Genomic DNA, 17933 nt, shown 5'->3' with positions numbered 1-17933 from the left:
GAGCACCCCTGTGGCCCCAGGCAGCTGCTCTCCACTCTGGTGGCCACTATGGTCCGCTGGGGCTTTCGAAAAAGTGCAAAGCCCTGGCCCGCCCCTGCAGCTGCCACATGAACTGTTGTGAGTCGGAGCCCAGGTGACTCGGTGTGAGCCTGGGTCTGGGCCACGTTCCAGAACCTCGACGGCCAGGTACGGCCGACGCCCACGCTTCGTGGACCACGCTCGGTCCAGAACACGGTTCTCTGCAGGCGTGTCGTTGCTCCCAGGGAGGCCACCCCCTGTCCAGCTGTCCCAGGACGCGGGACTTCTGTGCTCAAACCAACAAGTCCCAGACATACCAGGAGACACCGGGCCATGTCTGGAGAAGACATTTTTCATTGTCACAACTAGGGGGCAGAAGGACCACTGACATCCTGCTGTGCCCAGGCAGCCCCCCGTGACAGACTGAGCCAGCCCCAGTGTCATGCTGGTCCTCAGTGCTCTAGAATGCTCTAGGATGAAGGCCATCCCTTCTCACAAAGAAACCTCATGTAAGCAGTAAAACTGAGGTGGCACATTGGGGGTTCCATCCACTTGGGGGCACATCTCATCATGCCTACCCTCTGCTCCTGGGCAGTGGAGGGAAGCCTGGGGAGACCACTCTTCCTCGCTGGCAGGGGGGTTCGTCCACGAGAAGCCAGGCCAGGCGACCCTGGCAGCGCCCTGGCCCAACCCGGGAAGGTGTTGGGGTGTAGGACAGATGCTCACCGTGCATAGTTGGGGATGCTGCCCCTCTCGGTGCCCTTCGTGCTATAGGGGCCCACGCGGTGGGCGTGCCAGCAGCCGCGGCCCCGGAACATGGTGTCGGTGACATGCAGGATGTCGTTGCATTGCACCTGAAGCTCCCCCACCGCCCTCGCCTCCAGGGCCAGGTTGACCCGGATGTAGAAGGAGTCCCCCGAGGTAGCCACTTTGGCCTCCAGGTCCTGGACCAACTTCTTATAACCTGATCAGAGATAAGCCTGGGCTGTGATCCCACAACGAGGAAGGGTCTGGAATGTGAGAGAAAGGGAGAAGGAAGGACCCCCGCCCCCCCAGAGTCTTAGAAGCCATCTCGGTGCTGGAGTCCGTGGGTGGAAGATCCCCAGCCGCCCTGGGGTCGTCTGCAGACTTGGGGCACAGTATGGTCCCGGGGTGGGCGGGAGGGCTTGGCCTCGGTGCAGCCAGGGGCTCACGGACACGGGACTCAGTGGCACAAGCCTCCAGTGGTGGCCTCACGGGGTGGGTGGTGTGGGGGAGTGTGTACCCTCCACGTTGACCTTCACAGACAGGCAGCAGAAGCCGTTCACCCTCTGGAGAAGTCCGACGGCCTGCTCCAGAGTTGTGTCCTCCAGGGTGGCCTTGAACGGGGGCTCCGTTGCCTCGTAATCCACCTGAGGGCAAATCACGAGTGTCGGCATCCTTTGAGCCGGATTCTGCGGTCACAGTCTGAGTACAGGGGTGTACCCTACAGAAGGACCCGCTCGCCCTTCCCAGCCATCCACACACACCCATCAGAGCCCTTGTCACCGGCCCTGTTTCAGGACATCTCGATGTCAGCTCCTCTGACCACACACATTCCCGACCCGAGAGTCAACCACCGTCCCTTCTCTAGCACGCGGCTTGGCCAGCATGCGGAAGGATGAGACTAGACCACGTCCCAACACCGTACACAAATATAAACTCAAAATGGATGAAAGACCTAAATGTAAAACAGGAAGCCCTCGAAAACCTCGAGGAGAAAGCAGGCTGTAACCTCTTTGGCCTCAGCCGTAGCAACTTCTTACTCAACACGTCTCCGGAGGCCAGGGAAACCAAAGCAAAAACGAACTACTGGGACCTCATCAAGATAAAAAGCTTCCGCGCAGTGAAGGAAACAGTCAACAAAAGTAAAAGGCAGCCTACGGAGTGGGAGGAGACTTCCGCAAACGACATCTCAGACAGAGGGTTAGTATCCAACATATGTAAAGAACTGATGCAACTCAGTACCCGAAAAACAAAAACCCAGTTGAAAAATGGGCAGAAAACACGAGTAGATGTTTTCCCAAAGCAGACATCCAGATGGCCAAAAGACACATGGAAAGACGCTCGCCGTCACTCCTCAACAGGGAAACGCCAATCAAAACCACGATGAGATGCCACCTCACACTGTCAGAATGGCTGAAATCAAAAACTCAAAAATGGCAAGTGTTGACAAGCATGTGAAGAAAGGGAACCCTCTTGCCCTGCTGGTGGGAATGCAAACTGGTGCAGCCACTCTGGAGAGCAGTATGGAGGGTCCTCAGAAAGTTACAGATAGAACTATCCTACAACCCAGCAATTGCACTGGTAGGTATTTACCCAAAGAATACAAAAATACAGATCAGAAGGGATACACGCACCCAGATGTTTACAGGGGCACTATCAACTGTAGCCAAATTATGGAAACAGCCCAAGTGTCCATCGACTGATGAAACGGATAAAGAAGATGTGGTTTACACACACACACACACACACACACACACACACACACACACACACACAGAGTGGAGTATTACTCAGCATCAAAAAGAATGACGTCTTGCCATTTGCAATGACATGGATGGAGCTAGAAAGTATGACAGTAGGTGAAATATTCATGGAAAGACAATACCATACGATTTATGTGGAATTTAAGAAACAAAACCAAGGAGCAAACGAAAGAGAGAGAGAGACAAAAACCAAGAAACAGACTCAACTACAGAGAACACGCGGGTGGTTACAGAGGGGAGGTGGGGAGATGGGTGAAACGGGACGGGGGTGAAGGAGGGCACCTGTGAGGAGCACCGGGTGACGGATGGAAGTGTCGAATCACTCTATTGTCCACCTGAAACTAATCTTACCCTGGATTACTTAGCTAACCGCAATTAAAATAAAAACTTTAAATAAAGAATAAAAAAATATATTTCGAAACGTTTTTATGCTGTTAGAACCGAACTGGCCCCATTTGGATGTCAGGACCGTCTCTGCAGACGTCACAAAGGCTCCTGTCGCTTTAACCGCAAGGTAGGCCGATGACTGAGGATCTTAAGGGGCATGTTAGGGATGTGAGGAAGGGCCGTGTGTGTGTGTGTGTGTGTGTGTGTGTGTGTGTGTGTGTGCGCGCGCCCCTTGCACGAGATCAAAGATGAACCGCGGGGCCAGGGCTCCTGACCAAGGTGCACCCCCCTGCCCTTGTCAGCACTGACTCCAGGCGCTGTGCCCGCCTCACCCCAGGCTCCTCCTGGGGGAACCAGCCCTTGGGAACTGGGCGACTCTTTCCTGCTTTCAGGCCACATCAACGTCACCTTCCTGCCCACTATTCACTCGATAATAACTAGTTAAGTGGGTTTTGCAGTTTAACGAATATTTTACAATTAAAAAGCTTTTTCAAATGCCCCCAGTGAACACTAACACATTAGCGTTACGCGCATTTCACTACACACACACAAAGTGGTCGACACAGCTAACAAAGGCCCCTCGGGGCGCCTGGGGGGGCTCAGTCGGCTGAGCGTCCGACTTCAGCTCAGGTCATGATCTCGCGGTCCGTGGGTTCGAGCCCCGCATCGGGCTCTGGGCTGCCGGCTCGGACCCTGGAGCCTGCTTCCGATTCTGTGTCTCCCTCTCTCTCTGCTCCTCCCCCACTTGTGCTCTGTCTCTGTCTCCAAAAGAAATAAAAACATTAAAAAAAATTTTTTTTAAAAAGGCCCCACCTCAGTACTGGCCTGTGGCCTCGTCACAGGACCCTGGCCTCCGAGTGAGCATTAACCTCAGCCTGAGAGGGAGCGTGGGCTACCCCGACAGCACGTTCTCCTCCGGCTGGAGCTGCCGCTGCTGACGCCGCTGGGGAAGATCCTGGGGGACTCGCGGGCCCGGTGCCACACTCACCATCATGATCTGGGTGCCCGGGCGCAAGGCCATCTCGTCCGCCGCGGAGCCTGGGGTGACCCGGTGAATGAAGATGCCTGTGAGGTTGCCGCCAATGACACTTATCTGCTCCAGCAGCTCGTCCCCCTGGAAGGCCAGCACGGTGACCTGGCTCAGGATCTTGCGGGCCGGCCTCCTCCGCACCGGGACGCTGCTGCAGGAGAGGAGGGGACAGAGCCCACGAGCCACCGAGAGCAGGCGGTCAGGCACGGCCCTGTCCCCACCGGCCCCAGCACCTGGAATTCTCACCTCCCCTCACCCACCCAGCCACAACCCCATCCTCAGAAATGCTGTCACCTCCCAACAGTGATGGGACACAGTCCTCACTCTGCCCTGCCACCTGCTGGCCCTGGCGCCCTTCCGCCGCTCACCTGGCTGAGACGGAGAGGCCCCCGGAGGATGGCTGCAGGCTGTCACAGTCGGCAAGTTCTGGACGGAAGCAGAGGGCTCAGACACGAGCCAGGCCAGCCCCGAGGTCACCCCTCCTGACGGAGCTTCTGCTCACCTGGGCTACCTCACCCCCCCCCCACCAGAGCCTTAGCCACCACCCCCACCCCCACCCCCGCTGGTCTGTCTCCTTCTGCTGAGGCGGAACCTTCCTTTCCTCTTTCCTTTCTCGCTGCTTAGAACCTCATTTTATCTTCCCCCAAACAGCAGTGGGGTTTGACCTACACGGTGTCCTTATGTGAAAGTTGAGTTGCCAACATTTTACAGGATAGGGCAGCTAGAGTCTGGATTTCTGGCTACATTAAAAATCAAATCTAGGGTGGGGGGGGGTGAGCGAAATAGGAGATGGGGGGATTAAGGAGTGCACTTGTGATAAACACCGGGTGATTAAAATAAAAACATAAAAAAAAAAAAAAACCCAATCAGATCTGGCATAACCCTGGGCCCGCATTTCTGCAGGGACCTGCAACTCCCCACGGCGGCAACTGCCAGCACCGGCCATCAGCTGCCTGGTCAGTGACCCACAGGGAGCCTGGGACCCCGCCTGCCCCAAAGGTGTGGCTGTTCTGTACAGAGCAAGGTGCGTGCGCCCCCTGGCGGCCAACTGCGTGAACTCCAGACGGGGTGCTAAGCACCTGTTGTGTGTGCGGGGGGGCCACGGCTGGGGGCAGCTGAGCTGGGGTGGAAAAGGTGGGGAGGCCGCCCCTGTGGGGCCCATGGCCTGAGAAGGAGAGGAGACCAGTTAAGTCACAAATGTGAAGAATAGGCCGCAGGCGATGTGGGGAGGTCTCAGGTGGCAGGTGGCAGCACCCGGGAGGAGAGATGCTCACAGCAGGGGTCTCTTCCAGGAGCAGTGGGGACTAACCCCCTTTGCCTTCCGGTATCACTTAAGCGTCCCGGGGTCAGAGCAGGGGGGGCACAGGGAGAGAACACGTGGGAATGTTGATGCCGAGCTGGACAGAAAGATGAATACAGCTCCCTCCGCTTCCAGGTGAGATAGAAAGGACACCCAGTAACAGGGCACATCGGGGCATGGGCTTGAGTGACCAGGTGGTCTGCATTTCCCAGAGGCCTGGGGCGGGGCAGCAGTGAAGCTCGCCTCCCCTGCCCTCTGGAGAGGCACTGGGTTGTCTCACCCGCCTCCCTGAAGACCCCTGTCCTCACTTCTCCTCCTGCTCAGCTGCCCAGGAGAGGGGGGCCGCTGCAGAGGTCCAGTGGGGGGGGTGGTGCACTCACCTGCCGCATCTACAATCTCATAATCGAGGTCTGCAGCACCTGCCTTAGCCCCCGGGGAGGGTCCCCGGTCCACCTGCAGGGTTTCTGGGAAGCTGCTGGAAAGCATGGGAAGAAGGGTGATCGCTTGCTCCCTGACTCAGACCCAGAGCTCCCGGCACCTGCCCAGCCCTCGGCCGGGGTCCCGGTGAGCTGCCGGGGCCCGTGCCATCTGAACCCCATTGCCAGTCCCTTACCTGAAAGACCAGGGGTCGTCCCAGAAGTCCTCTGCGGCCCGCTTGTACAGGGACTGCTGACTGGGAGGCATGGGGCTGCTGGACCGGAAGCTGTCCACCAGCTCACGGCTGGATGTGGCGCTCAGGTCAGAGCAGAGCTGAGACTGGGGGGGGGGGGGGCCAGGACAGAGGTCGTACAGGGCTCACGTGGGGCTCACGGGGCTCACGCGGAGCAGCGGGGTCCCTAACCGTCAGGGCAGAGGAGGCGACAAGGACACAGCACAGAGCAAGGTCACACTAACTGAACACCTACTATGTGCCAGGCACCCTCTTAGCTGCTTTCCATATTTCGTGTAGCTCAGTTCTGGTAGATAAATCTACGTGGTGGGGTAGTGTTGTCCCACTTTACAAACAAAGCAGCTGAGGCCCAGAGAGGCCAACTTCCTGGCTGATGAGGGCCACAGTGCGGAGCGAGGCACTGGAAGATAGATCTGAATGCAGCCCCCCCCCCCCACCGGGTTTGCTTCACAAGTACTTCGTTAGCACCTGCGGTGTGCCAGCCAGGCCCCCTCTATCCCGGTAGGTGGGGGTGCGCCTGGCCAGGCCCCAGGAGGGGACCAGGCAGCCGCTGTACCTCGGTGAAGCTGCGGTCACTGTCATCCCACGGACAGATGGCCAACATGCGCACGAGCCGCTGCTTCCCCTTTGGACACGGCTCCCGGGCTCCGGCTTCCTGCTCAGGCTGCCAAAGATGGGCCACAGGCTGTTCAGCGCAGGAGAGTTTCCTCTTGGATGCCCTCGGGGGGGTCCCAGCAAGTCAACTCCCTCCCGTGTCCCCCTCCTGCCTCCACCTCCCACCTCTTCCCTCTGGGCACTGTTCCCTCATCACATCCCCTCCTCCGAGCCTGGGACCCCCCCCCACCACCACCCCTCACAGCAGGAGCTGACCACTGAAGAGAAGGAAAGCAACCAGCTTGGGGAATGGTATTTTAGGGATTATGCATTGTTCCTTACAGGTTACACAAATAACACATGCTATACGTAGAACAACCACACTCCATACAGAGTATCGGAGGCGAACAGAATTGATTAGAGAAGAAAAGAAAAGCCACCCATCCTCCACACTCAAAAAACAAGACCGTTAGCATTTTGCTGTGTTTTTATATGTATATGTATTTGGAACATGGTCAATGTGGGGAGGGTGGAGGAGGAAGCAGCTGGGACCCTGCCCAGGAAGAGGAGGGTCTCCCACGGCCTCACCAAGTTCCCCGGGCGCCTCTGAAGAGGCTCTCCGCCCCCCCCCCCCCCCCGGGCCGGTGCCAGAGCTGGAGCTGTGGACAGATCCTGACGGAAGGTTTTTATAATCATTTTAGCCCTTGGGGAATGCAGTTCCCTTCATGCGTGGAAGTCAGCTCCCGGACGTTGGACTTGCAAACCCGGAATGCATCATCTACAAAAGCAAGTGGCTGCCTGCCCGGTTTCACACGCTTGCTTTCTTCATCGAACACCATACTTTAGAGGTTCCAGAACCTTCTGCCAAGCTACCCCTTTCATGACTTGCACAAGATTACCACGAAAGGAGAGGTGGACACAGACCCAACTTGCCCCGATGTGCCTCTTCAAGGACCCGGCAACATGGTTCACCCACGAGCGCCGGTGTGCCGTGGATGCGGCTCAACCCGATGCCCCGGCAGCGTCGGTGAGTGGCCCGGTACCGCCCCCACGCCCGCTGTGCCCACCTGGCCTCCCAGCCCCGCCACCCAACCGCATCCCCGTGGGGTGGGAGGGGGGCACTCACCCCGCGCAGGGACTCGGCCTGTGGCTGGTGAAGCCGATGGCGCAGCTCCCAGACCTGGTCTGTCAGTTCAAACACTTTCCTGCGGAGGGCGTCCTTCTCTGTCAGGCTCTGAGAAATCTCCATCCGGGCCGCGTCTCTCGCGGAGTAGGCCTGGGAGGCAGAAAGGAAAGGAGGGAGGAGTGAGCCGGCCAGCGGGGGACAGCAGTGGCGGGGACTCGGCCAGGCGGCACCCCGGGGCCCCTCCCCTCCGGGCACCTGGTCTCGCTCTCGCTGCAGCTCCAGCAACTGGCCCTGTAGGGCGCTGATCTTCTCCTTGTAGATGTCACAGTCGACCTTAGCCCTCTGGAACTGCAGCAAGGTCTGCTCCTTCTCCTCCCAGTACTGGACGGGGGACAGACACAGCCCATGCAGGCCAGTGGCTCTGGGGGCTGACGACGGGGTGGGGCTGGGGTGCCTCGGGGAGGCAGAAAGGGGGGACCGTCCAGGTGGTAACATAGGTGACTTCCTGCCCGTGTCTTAAGGGCCAAATTTCAAGGTGCGTCTATCCACAGGGCTGCTATGCTGATTATAATTGAATTTAGTCGGTACAGCGTGTGACTCTGGATCTCGGGGCTGCGGGTTCGAGCCCCACGTTGGGTGCGGAGATCACTTAAAAATAAAATGTTAAAGGGGCGCCTGGGTGGCGCAGTCGGTGAAGCGTCCGACTTCAGCCAGGTCACGATCTCGCGGTCCGGGAGTTCGAGCCCCGCGTCGGGCTCTGGGCTGATGGCTCAGAGCCTGGAGCCTGTTTCCGATTCTGTGTCTCCCTCTCTCTCTGCCCCTCCCCCGTTCATGCTCTGTCTCTCTCTGTCCCAAAAATAAATAAACGTTGAAAAAAAAAAAAATTAAAAAAATAAAATCTTAAAGAAATACGCATGGGTGCTGCATGTACAACTGTGCTTCATTCACTCCACGTCCCCAGAGACGTAAATAATTTCCCTCGACGCTACCGCCTCATTTTCTCGCGCTGTCTCCTTCCTCTGTGTCCTCCCCTTGCCTGTTGTGGCAACTGAATAAACCCCTGGTGCTGGCCCCGGGGGCCCCCACCGGAGAGCACCCTCCGTTCTATTGCTCGTTTGTCCGATTGCTCTCTGACCACCCACTAACCGGACGGGGCCTCTAGCCTTGGGTCTGTGTTCCACGTGGCTTCCGTGAAGGATGAGCGGTCAGGCCAGCGTGCTCGGGAAGCGGCGCTGGGTTTAAGCGCGGTGTGGTCTCAAGGGCCCGCGGCCCCCGCCCGTGCCCCGCGGTGCCGGACGCGGCCCGGAAGGGTCACCTGCTTCCGCTGCCTCTCGGCGGCCACGGCCCGCTGCCTCAGGGAGTGGATACGCTCCACCAGCGTCTGCGTGCCCTCCAGGGCCTCGTCCAGGTTCTGTTCCAGGATGTCCTTCTCCGCCTGGGGCAAAGAGAGGTCAGCCCCGGGGCCCCGGCCTCCTGAGACGCCTGCCCCTGGGAAGCACCCCATCGTTCTTCCCCGGGAACGGGCAACAGGAAATCTCGAGGCCGGGCGCGTGGATGGATTTGGCCTTATTCCCGCGCATCTCACAGAAGGAAAGGCCGGGTCGGCCATCAAAACGGGTGCATTTCACTTCTACTTCCATGCGGTCGGCGACGGAAGGTAAAGGAAACCGAGAGTCCCCGGGGGTGGCAGTGTCGGGCCGCTCCGTCCCCAGATCCACCAGCAGGGTCTCTGAGAGACGGAACACCGACGGACACAGCCTTGCCCGTCGCCCGCTCTGCGGGAAGGGGCTTAGGCGCGATGGCACCATCCAGGCCGCGTGACAGACAGCGCCAGGGCGGCCACCTACCCTGCACCCGGTGAGTGTCTATCCCCGCTCAGTAAATGGACATAATATTGACCGGAAGGAACCGAAGAGGAGAGGCAAAAAGGGTTTGTGTAATGCCGGGGCCCTGGTGTCACCAGAGCACGCGTGGGCAGGACGGCAGGCAGAAGGGTCCCCCCTCACGCCCCCGCCCACAGCCTTGAACCCCAGCCTGTAGAATCAGCCGCCCAGCCGAGTGGGGCATTGTCATGCACGTCCGCTAGCTGTGAGTCCCGCCAACGCTGGGGGCAGGGGAGGAGCAGGAAGGCCAGATTGCAGCCCAGTCAGTCCTCAGCGCCCCCTCCACGGACCACCCGTCGGGAGCCCCGCGGCCCGCGGGAAACTCCAGCTGGCTGCCAGGGAGGGGACAGGGAGGGGACCCACCAGGCTGAACGTCAGCGACCGGAGCTTCTCGTTCTCCTCCTTCAGGCGGGTCAGCTCCTTGTCCCCGGGCCCCAGGCCGTCGGCCATCTGCGGGGAACGCTCTCGACAGTCCCGCTCACAGTCCCGCTCGTGGGAAGAAGACATCTTCTCGCGTTCTAGCTCTTGCTTCAGCAGGTACAGCTGCCAGTGGGGAGGAGGGACAATGGAAACACTGTTTCCCTATCAGCCGGGGAGCCAGCTCCTTTCCCACCCCTCCTCCTCAACGGTGCCTTTGCTCCTGCTCAAAGGGGTCCCTCCCCCGAGACTTCAAAACCCGTTAAAGGGTTTACGTGGCGAGTCGTTCCAGTTTCTGTGGAGGAGAAAGACAGTCTAGCTGTATTTGATACATTTTTTTTTTAACGTTTATTCATTTTTTGAGAGACAGAGAGTGAGCAGGGGAGCAGCAGAGAGAGGGAGACACAGAATCCGAAGCAGGCTCCAGGCCCCGAGCTGTCAGCACAGAGCCCATTGTGGGGCTCGAAACTCACGAACCGCGAGATCATGACCTGAGCCGAAGTCGGATGCTTGACCGCTTAATCAATCGAGCAATGCAGGCGCCCCTAAATTTTTTGTTAATGTTTATTCATCTTTGAGAGACAGAGCATGAGCAGGGAAGGGGTAGAGAGAGGGAGACACAGAATCCGAAGCAGGATCCAGGCTGTGAGATGTCAGCACAGAGCCTGACGTGGGGCTCAAACTCACGAACCGCGAGATCATGACCTGAGCCGAAGTCAGATGCTTAACCGACTGAGCCACCCAGGCACCCCTAGCTGTATTTTGTAGATGAGGCATAGCAGTTAAATGACTGGGTTGGGGCCCCAGGAACAGAGCAAGGAACCCCGGGGAATCGGCTCTCTGACCGTCTTGGAAAACAAATCCCCACGGCTGGTGGTAAGTGGCCAGTGACCAAGTGTCCTCCAGCATGCTCCCTGGCTTCCCCGCCTTTCCACATTCTGCTAAATCCGTTGCATAAAAGGAACTGAGATTTGTGAAAAGCAGTAAGTGTAAAGAAAGAGGAAAGACAAGTCAGACGGAGCAGAGATGACGGGTCTATGCAGATGCACTCGTGATCCACATGCAAATATGTGTCCCCCAGCAGGGCTGCTTGTCCGGGGCTGTGGGTCTCTGGAAATTACATGCCTGGCCTCCACCCTGCCAGACAGTGCCCCCAAGAGAAACTCAGATCTGGAACCAAGATCCTGCCCTCTTGGAATCCTGGGTGTGGTGTCCGTGGGGAGAGGGGACTTTCCCCAAGAGGAGAGCCCAGGAAATCGGGAGTCAGGGTGGAGTCCGCACTCACTCGGGTCAAGGAGAGAAGGAAGTACCTTTGCACTTGGACTTTTTCCCCTCTGACATCTACTTGAATTTTCCGTAAGCAACGACAAAGTTCCTGCTATGGGCCAACTGGGTTAGGTGTGTCGTATCCTACATTTTCAAAAAGTAAAATTAAATCATTAAGATCGGAATGGGGGGGCACCTGAAATTGATAACAAAGCTAAGCAAACGAACCTAATGATATTTCAAACAGGGGAACCACCATGAGGGGAGAGGGAGGGGGAGGGATTCAGAGACCAGCAGCCACAATTCAGGACTGAAGTCCAAACCCTCAACATTCCTTGGCAGCTCTGTTTCCCGTGCTGGTGTGGGCACAGCTATGCTGAAAGTATTTTCCATGCACTGTAGGACTGAGCAAGTGAGTGTTAGTGTGGGTGGCAGGGTTCTCGCCGGGGGGCTAGGGGCGCCCGAGTATGGAATGGGGGAGGAGGCTCTGGGGATCACCTGGAATCTGAGGTGTGGGTGTGATCTCGTGGCTTCTAAAATACAAGTGTGTGTGTGTGGACACGCATACGTGCACGCCTGTTTGTATGCGTATTCGTACATTTAGGTGCACGCTTCCTAGTTCTGTCTGCTGGAAGGACCAAGGAGCTATGAGCTCACCTAGAGCCCTGATCTTGGTCTCTGCCCAGAACCAGGCCCTTCGGGGAGTGGCTGAGCCCAGAGCTGGGGCCGGGTGGGGACCAGATGACCCCGGAACCTCTTGTGCCTCCAGAGAGGGAGTCCGTGCTCGGAATATGAGGGGGCGTGTCACAGGACACGGAAGATTAAAGGGGCTCCCGCTGGCCAAATCTGGGACACTTTGGGCAAACTCATTCAGGACAGCGACGTGTTACAGGCAACTGGATGTAAGAATGCACGTGTCTGTGCCAACAACAGACGCACACACTGGGGAATAAGGCTCCTCCTCGCGGTCAGGATGTCGAGGGCCAGCTGGTTGACCAGCTGGAGATGGGCTCATCATCCTGCAACCACCAGACTAGAGAGGAGTTTGGGCAAGAACCCCCAGTGAGGCTCTCCAGGGGGAAATGTCGATTAAGGGCAGGGTGCTTGCTGGTTCCAGAGCCCCCCACACCCAGGCTGCTTCTCCGCTGCTGGAAGAAAAAGGAACAGCAGGTACAGGGGAGGGAGCGGACAGCCCCTGGGCCAGGTGGGCAATATTAACATCAGCACCGAGGGGCACTGGGCCTGGTGCCACGGTGGGGTGACTGGACCCGGGCCCAGCGTCCCTGTGCAGGTCCCACCAAAAAGGCATAACCCCCATCCAGTCACCAGGACACAGGAGACAAACCCGAAATGAGGAATAGTCTATTACAGAAAAGAGGGGCCATGAGGCGCCTGGGGGGGCTCAGTGGGTTGAGTCTCTGCCTTGAGCTCAGGTCACGATCTCACAGTTCTTGGGTTCAGGCCCCACATCGGGCTCTGTGCTGACAGCTCAGAGCTTGCTTGGGATCCTCTCTCCCTCACTCTGCACGTCCCCTGCTCGCTCTCTCTCTCTCTGTCTCTCTCTCTCTCTCTGTCTCTCTGTCTCTCAAAATAAATAAACTTAAAAAAAAGGGGGGGGGGGCTGTGTTCTTAAAAAATATCCACACTATAATAGACAAAAGCTGCAGAAATGTTCCAGATTAAAGGAGACGACAGAGACAGGATGACCACAGGCTCTCCTCCTGGACCGGAAGAAAATGCCATGACAGATGCTATTTGGGTGGGGATAGAAGTGGAACACAGACGTCGCGTTAGATAAACAGATAGTGTTGATGAACGTGCACGAGGTTGATAACTGAGCTACGATTACATCAGAGAATATCCTATTTCTAGGAAACACACATTAAAATGTTTAGGGGTACGGGGCCATGATATACGTAACTCAAGTGGTTCAGGAAAAAAAAGAGCGTGTGTGTGTGTTTGTGTGTGCGTGTGTGTGTCATGTTGTTCAAGGGGTGACGATGTTCGTATTTGTGTATTTGTTTACAAATTTGAAATTAATTTTCTCAATAAAGTTAAAACTTAAACATCAAGGCCAAACACACAGAAGCCCCAGGGCAAGGAACAGGTGCCAAAGTGACAGGGAATGAGTCTCCTCAGTGTTGAAAGAGCTCCTACAAGTCAATCAGAAGAACAGCAGCCCAGGCCCCCCCGGGTGGCTCAGTGGTTAAGCGTCCGACTTTGGCTCAGGGCATGATCTCACGGTCCATGAGACTGAGTCCCACATGGGGCTCTCTGCTGTCAGCATGGAACCCACTTCTGATCCTCTGTCCCCCTCTCTCTGCCCCTCCCCTGCTTCTGCACACTGTGTCTCAAAAATAAATAAACATTTAAAAAAATGTTTATTTATTTTTGAGACAGAGAGAGAGAGAGACAGAGCATGAATGGGGGAGGGTCAGAGAGAAAGGGAGACACAGAATCCGAAGCAGGCTCCAGGCTCTGAGCCGTCAGCACAGAGCCTGACGCGGGGCTCGAACCCACAGACCGTGAGATCATGACCTGAACTGAAGTCAGACACTTAACCGACACAGCCACCCAGGCACCCCTAAACATTTTTTAAAAATTAAAAAAAATATATATATATGTTAAAAAATAAAAACCCGAGGGGCACCTGGGTGGCTCAGTCGGTTCAGCCTCTGACTTCAGCTCAGGTCGTGATCTCGCAGTTTGTGACTTTGAGCCCCGCGTCGGGCTCTGGGCTGACACAGCCCGGAGCCTGGAGCCCGCTTTGGATTCTGCGTCTACCCGGCTCTCTGCCCCTCCCCCACTCATGCTCTGTCTCTCTGTCTCTCGCTCAAAAACGAACATTAACAAGATTAAAAATAAAAATTAAACTAAAAAAAAAAAAAAAGATGACAGCCCACAGCCGAGAAGTGAGCAAAGGTGTTGTCAGGTCTGGGGGCCTCGTCGACGACCCCCTGCTCCCCGCACAGACGCAGGCCCCACTGGGGGACCCGGGAGGGGTGGACGGAAGGTCCCCGGGGCCCCAGGTTACTGACGTCGCTGGAGGAAGGTGGCTCCCAGCAGCGTCCACCCCTTCGGCGGCCCCGGCAGGGGTGCGGGGGTGGGGGCGGGGGGGTGCACCGGGTACCTCCTCCTGCAGGCCACGGCACCGGGTGACCGCCAGCTCCTTCTCCTGCAGCGCGTTGCTGTGGTGCAACGACAGGCTGAGCATCTCGTCCTTCAGCTTCAGGACCTCGCGCTTCACGCGGTCATGGTCGGTCTCCAGCTGGCCCAGGCTCCGCACGCGGGCCTCCGCCCAGCCCAGGCGCTCCTGCAGCTGCCGACAGCGCCGCCACAGGGCCTCCTTGTGCCCCTTCTCCCGGCCCAGCTCCTCCTGCAGGCTGCTGATGGCCCCGGCCAGGCACTCGGTCAGCTTGGACGTGTCCATGAGCCCTGCGGAGAACGGGCCGGTGGGCGACCTCGACCCCCTGTCCTTGCCCCCCGGGGGTCTTTGCTTCCTACGCCCAGACTCTCGGGCCGGAGCCCCCACCCTGATCTGTCGGTCTCCTTAAAAAGTAGCTGCTCTAGGGGCGCCTGGGTGGCGCAGTCGGTTAAGCATCCGACTTCAGCCAGGTCACGATCTCGCGGTCCGTGAGTTCGAGCCCTGTGTCGGGCTCTGGGCTGATAGCTCAGAGCCTGGAGCCTGTTTCCGATTCTGTGTCTCCCTCTCTCTCTGCCCCTCCCCCGTTCATGCTCTGTCTCTCTCTGTCCCAAAATAAATAAACGTTGGAAAAAAAAAAAAAGTAGCTGCTCTGGGAATGCAAGCTGGTGCGGCCACTCTGGAAAACAGTAGGGAGGTTCCTCCAAAAACTAAAAATAGAACTACCCTACGACCCAGCAATTGCACTACTAGGCATTTATCCACGGGATACAGGTGTGCTGTTTCGAAGGGACACAGGCACCCCCATGTTTATAGCAGCCCTATCGACAATAGCCAAAGTATGGAAAGAGCCCAAATGTCCGTCGATGGATGATGAATGGATAAAGAAGATGTGGTATATCTATACAGCGGAGTATTACTCGGCAATCAAAAAGAATGAAATCTTGCCATTTGCAGCTATGTGGATGGAACTGGAAGGTATTATGCTAAGCGAAATTAGTCAGAGAAAGTCAAACATCATATGACTTAACTCATATGAGGACTTTAAGACACAGAACAGATGAACATAAGGGAAGGGAAGCAAAAAGAATATAAAAACAGGGAGGGGAACAAAACACAAGAGACTCTTAAATATGGAGAACAAACAGAGGGTTACTGGAGCGGGTGTGGGAGGGGGGATGGGCTAAACGGGTAAGGGGCTTAAGGAATCTACTCCGGAAATCATTGCACTATAGGCTCACTAATTTGGAGGTAAATTTAAAAAAATAAAAAATAACGTTAAATTATATTTAAAAAAATATGGAGAACAAACTGAGGGTGACTGGAGGGGTGGCGGGAGGGGGGAGGGGCTGAATGGGGAAGGGGCACGAAGGAATCTACTCCGGAAACCATCGTTGCACTGTATGCTAACTACTTTGGATGTAAATTAAAAAAATAAAACACAAAACAAAACCCAACAAACTAGCGGCTCGGCCGGACTCAATATCTGGTTAAATAAACAGCACGACTGGTGACTTCGGTACCAGCTTTCCCTCCTCTCGCTTCCCCGTGGGCCCCTGCGGCTCAGAGCCGACTCTCCGTCATCAGCTAAGGTGTGCTCGATGCTAACTCCCTTTCAATGTCACCCTGAGAAAAACAGAGCAAGGACCATGAATCCGCACGGCATCCAGCGGCGCTCTAACAGAAACGCGGGCTGTGACGCCAAACAGGCAGAAACGTTTTCTTACCCGGTTTTGAGTGACGTTAGTCCCGCCGTTTGTGCAACAAAATCTTTCCCCGGCTTCTCCAGGGAACCCTCAAACCACTTAACTAACAAAAACGGCCGGATCTCCCACCAGGCCGGCTAGACCTTCCTCCACCGGCTGAGCAAATGTGCAGAAGGCTGCCGGCTCCCCTCCCGCTCCTCTGCGGCGGGGGCCTCTCTTCCTCGGGCCCCTTGCAGCCGCAGCCGTCCTCCACCCACCGCCAAGGCTAAGGCCGGCTCAGGAGCATCTCTAGGGGAAGGACATGCCTCCCCCTGCCGGCACCTCTCAAATGCAGACTCTGTGCCCCATGACGGGTCTGCTTGTGGCACGTGGTAATCGGGGACAGATCTCTTTTAGGACCAGAGGCCGCCAGCACCTTCTCCTGCACCGTGGTTAGTGGGGGCCTCCTTGCCCCCTGTGCTGGGGCAGCGGGACAGGAAGGAACCTCTCCCTGGCCGGGGGGGTGGGGGTGGGGGGGGGGTGGGCAAGAAGAGTGTCTGCATGAGGCTGCAGGCACCAGGACCCAGAGGCTCCGAAGAAGCCCTCGCCAAGCCACCCCGAGAGCCAGCTCTCACCACTGAAGTTGCTGAAGTCCCCTTTGGGCTGCAGCCCGGTGACCAGGGTGTACACGTCAGGGTTGTGGAACTTGAGGCTCTCCAGGAAGGCAATGGCTCCATTCTTCCCTCGAGTCCTCAGCAAATCCAGCAAGTGCCCTGGGACGACAAACCGTCTCAGCCAACAGGGCTCTGGGAGGGCGTCCCCGGGGACACAGGGTGGGGAGATCTAGGAGTCAGGGGGTGGAAGCGGAGCTCCGGGATCCTCGGGGGGTGCCCTTGCTGCTCCTGTGGGTCCCTCTAATTCCCACGATGGCAGCCAGTCTCCAGAAGGGCCGGGCCGATACGCACTGAGCGACCGCGGCAAGCCGAGCACTGAGAGTTGGCCGTGGAAGAGGAAGCTGACCTCTGTCTGCTCTCCAGACCTCCCGGTGTGTCGGTGACACGTGCAGACCCTGTGTATGAGCCTCACGGGACAAAGGACACAACGGGCGAAGCCAGGGCCCCCAGCCTGACTCGCGGCTTGGATTCCTCTCTCCTGTGTCTGAGGTTCGTAAGGAACAGGCAGAAGAAACTACCACTTCCTGCTTCCTCTGGCCCCAGCCTTGAGAGGAGTCTCATTCGATCCCCCAAACCTGACAGGGAGAGGTTATTCACTTCCCTGTTTGGGGTGAATACGCACAGCGAGTCAGACCGTCAGAATCCGCTCCGAAGACATCTGGAGGGAGTTGAAATGTGCCCCCCGCCCCGCAAAGGTACATCCACCCGGAAAGTGTCGGAGGCACCTTATTTGGAAACAGGGTCTTTGCAGATGTAATTATGGTAAGGATCTCGAAATAAGGTCATCCTGGATTCTCCAGGGGGCCCTAAATCCAACGACAAGTGTCCTCACAAGACACAGACAGGGGAAGATGCAGGGAAGTCCGCGCGATGGCAGAGGTGGACGCTGGAGGGAGGTGGCCACGAGCCAAGGAACGCCCCGTGACCACCGGGAAGAGACAAGGAAGGAGGCGTCCCTGAGCCTTCGAGGGAGGGAGGCCCTGCCCCTACGCGGATTCCAGGCTGTGAGCAAACGCATTTCTGCAGGGGTGGGCTGCCCAGTTTGCGGTCCTTTGTTACGGCAGCTACGGGAAATCACCACAGTGTCCCCATGTCTGGAATGCAGTCTTTAAAGTCCTGCACTCCCTGCCCGGACACTGGGCTTCCCAGCATGGCCCGTGTGGAGCTGGTGTGGCAGGAAGGGCCCGGAGTGGGCAGGAGGGGGGTCCTCATGGATTCTAATGACCGTGTTGGT

The 17933-nt window shown here is 57.2% G+C and overlaps 1 protein-coding gene across 7 annotated transcripts in view; it reads right to left on the bottom strand.

Moving 5' to 3' along the window:
- CARD14 (caspase recruitment domain family member 14) overlaps positions 1–17933 on the bottom strand; it is a 41385-nt gene that overhangs the window by 6230 nt on the left and 17222 nt on the right. For 5 of the 7 annotated variants that reach the window (XM_040456598.1, XM_040456599.1, XM_040456600.1 and 2 more), the window contains 13 exons: positions 16661–16798; positions 14329–14633; positions 9879–10058; positions 8948–9067; positions 7888–8013; positions 7633–7782; positions 6469–6576; positions 5856–5998; positions 5623–5717; positions 4311–4368; positions 3901–4093; positions 1283–1409; positions 745–982 (listed from right to left, as the gene is read on the bottom strand). In XM_040456598.1, the coding sequence (XP_040312532.1) occupies positions 745–982; positions 1283–1409; positions 3901–4093; positions 4311–4368; positions 5623–5717; positions 5856–5998; positions 6469–6576; positions 7633–7782; positions 7888–8013; positions 8948–9067; positions 9879–10058; positions 14329–14633; positions 16661–16798 (1981 nt within the window). Of the gene's footprint in view, positions 1–744; positions 983–1282; positions 1410–3900; positions 4094–4310; positions 4369–5622; positions 5718–5855; positions 5999–6468; positions 6577–7632; positions 7783–7887; positions 8014–8947; positions 9068–9878; positions 10059–11217; positions 12647–14328; positions 14634–16660; positions 16799–17933 lie in introns of those variants that run through there. The other 2 variants (XM_040456601.1, XM_040456604.1) reach the window with 2 other exon arrangements.

Source organism: Herpailurus yagouaroundi, unplaced genomic scaffold (assembly GCF_014898765.1).
Source record: "Herpailurus yagouaroundi ecotype Mexico unplaced genomic scaffold, PumYag 217, whole genome shotgun sequence".
NCBI lineage: Eukaryota > Metazoa > Chordata > Mammalia > Carnivora > Felidae > Herpailurus > Herpailurus yagouaroundi.
Note: the sequence above shows the minus strand (reverse complement) of the source record. Positions and strands in the feature narration are given on the sequence as shown.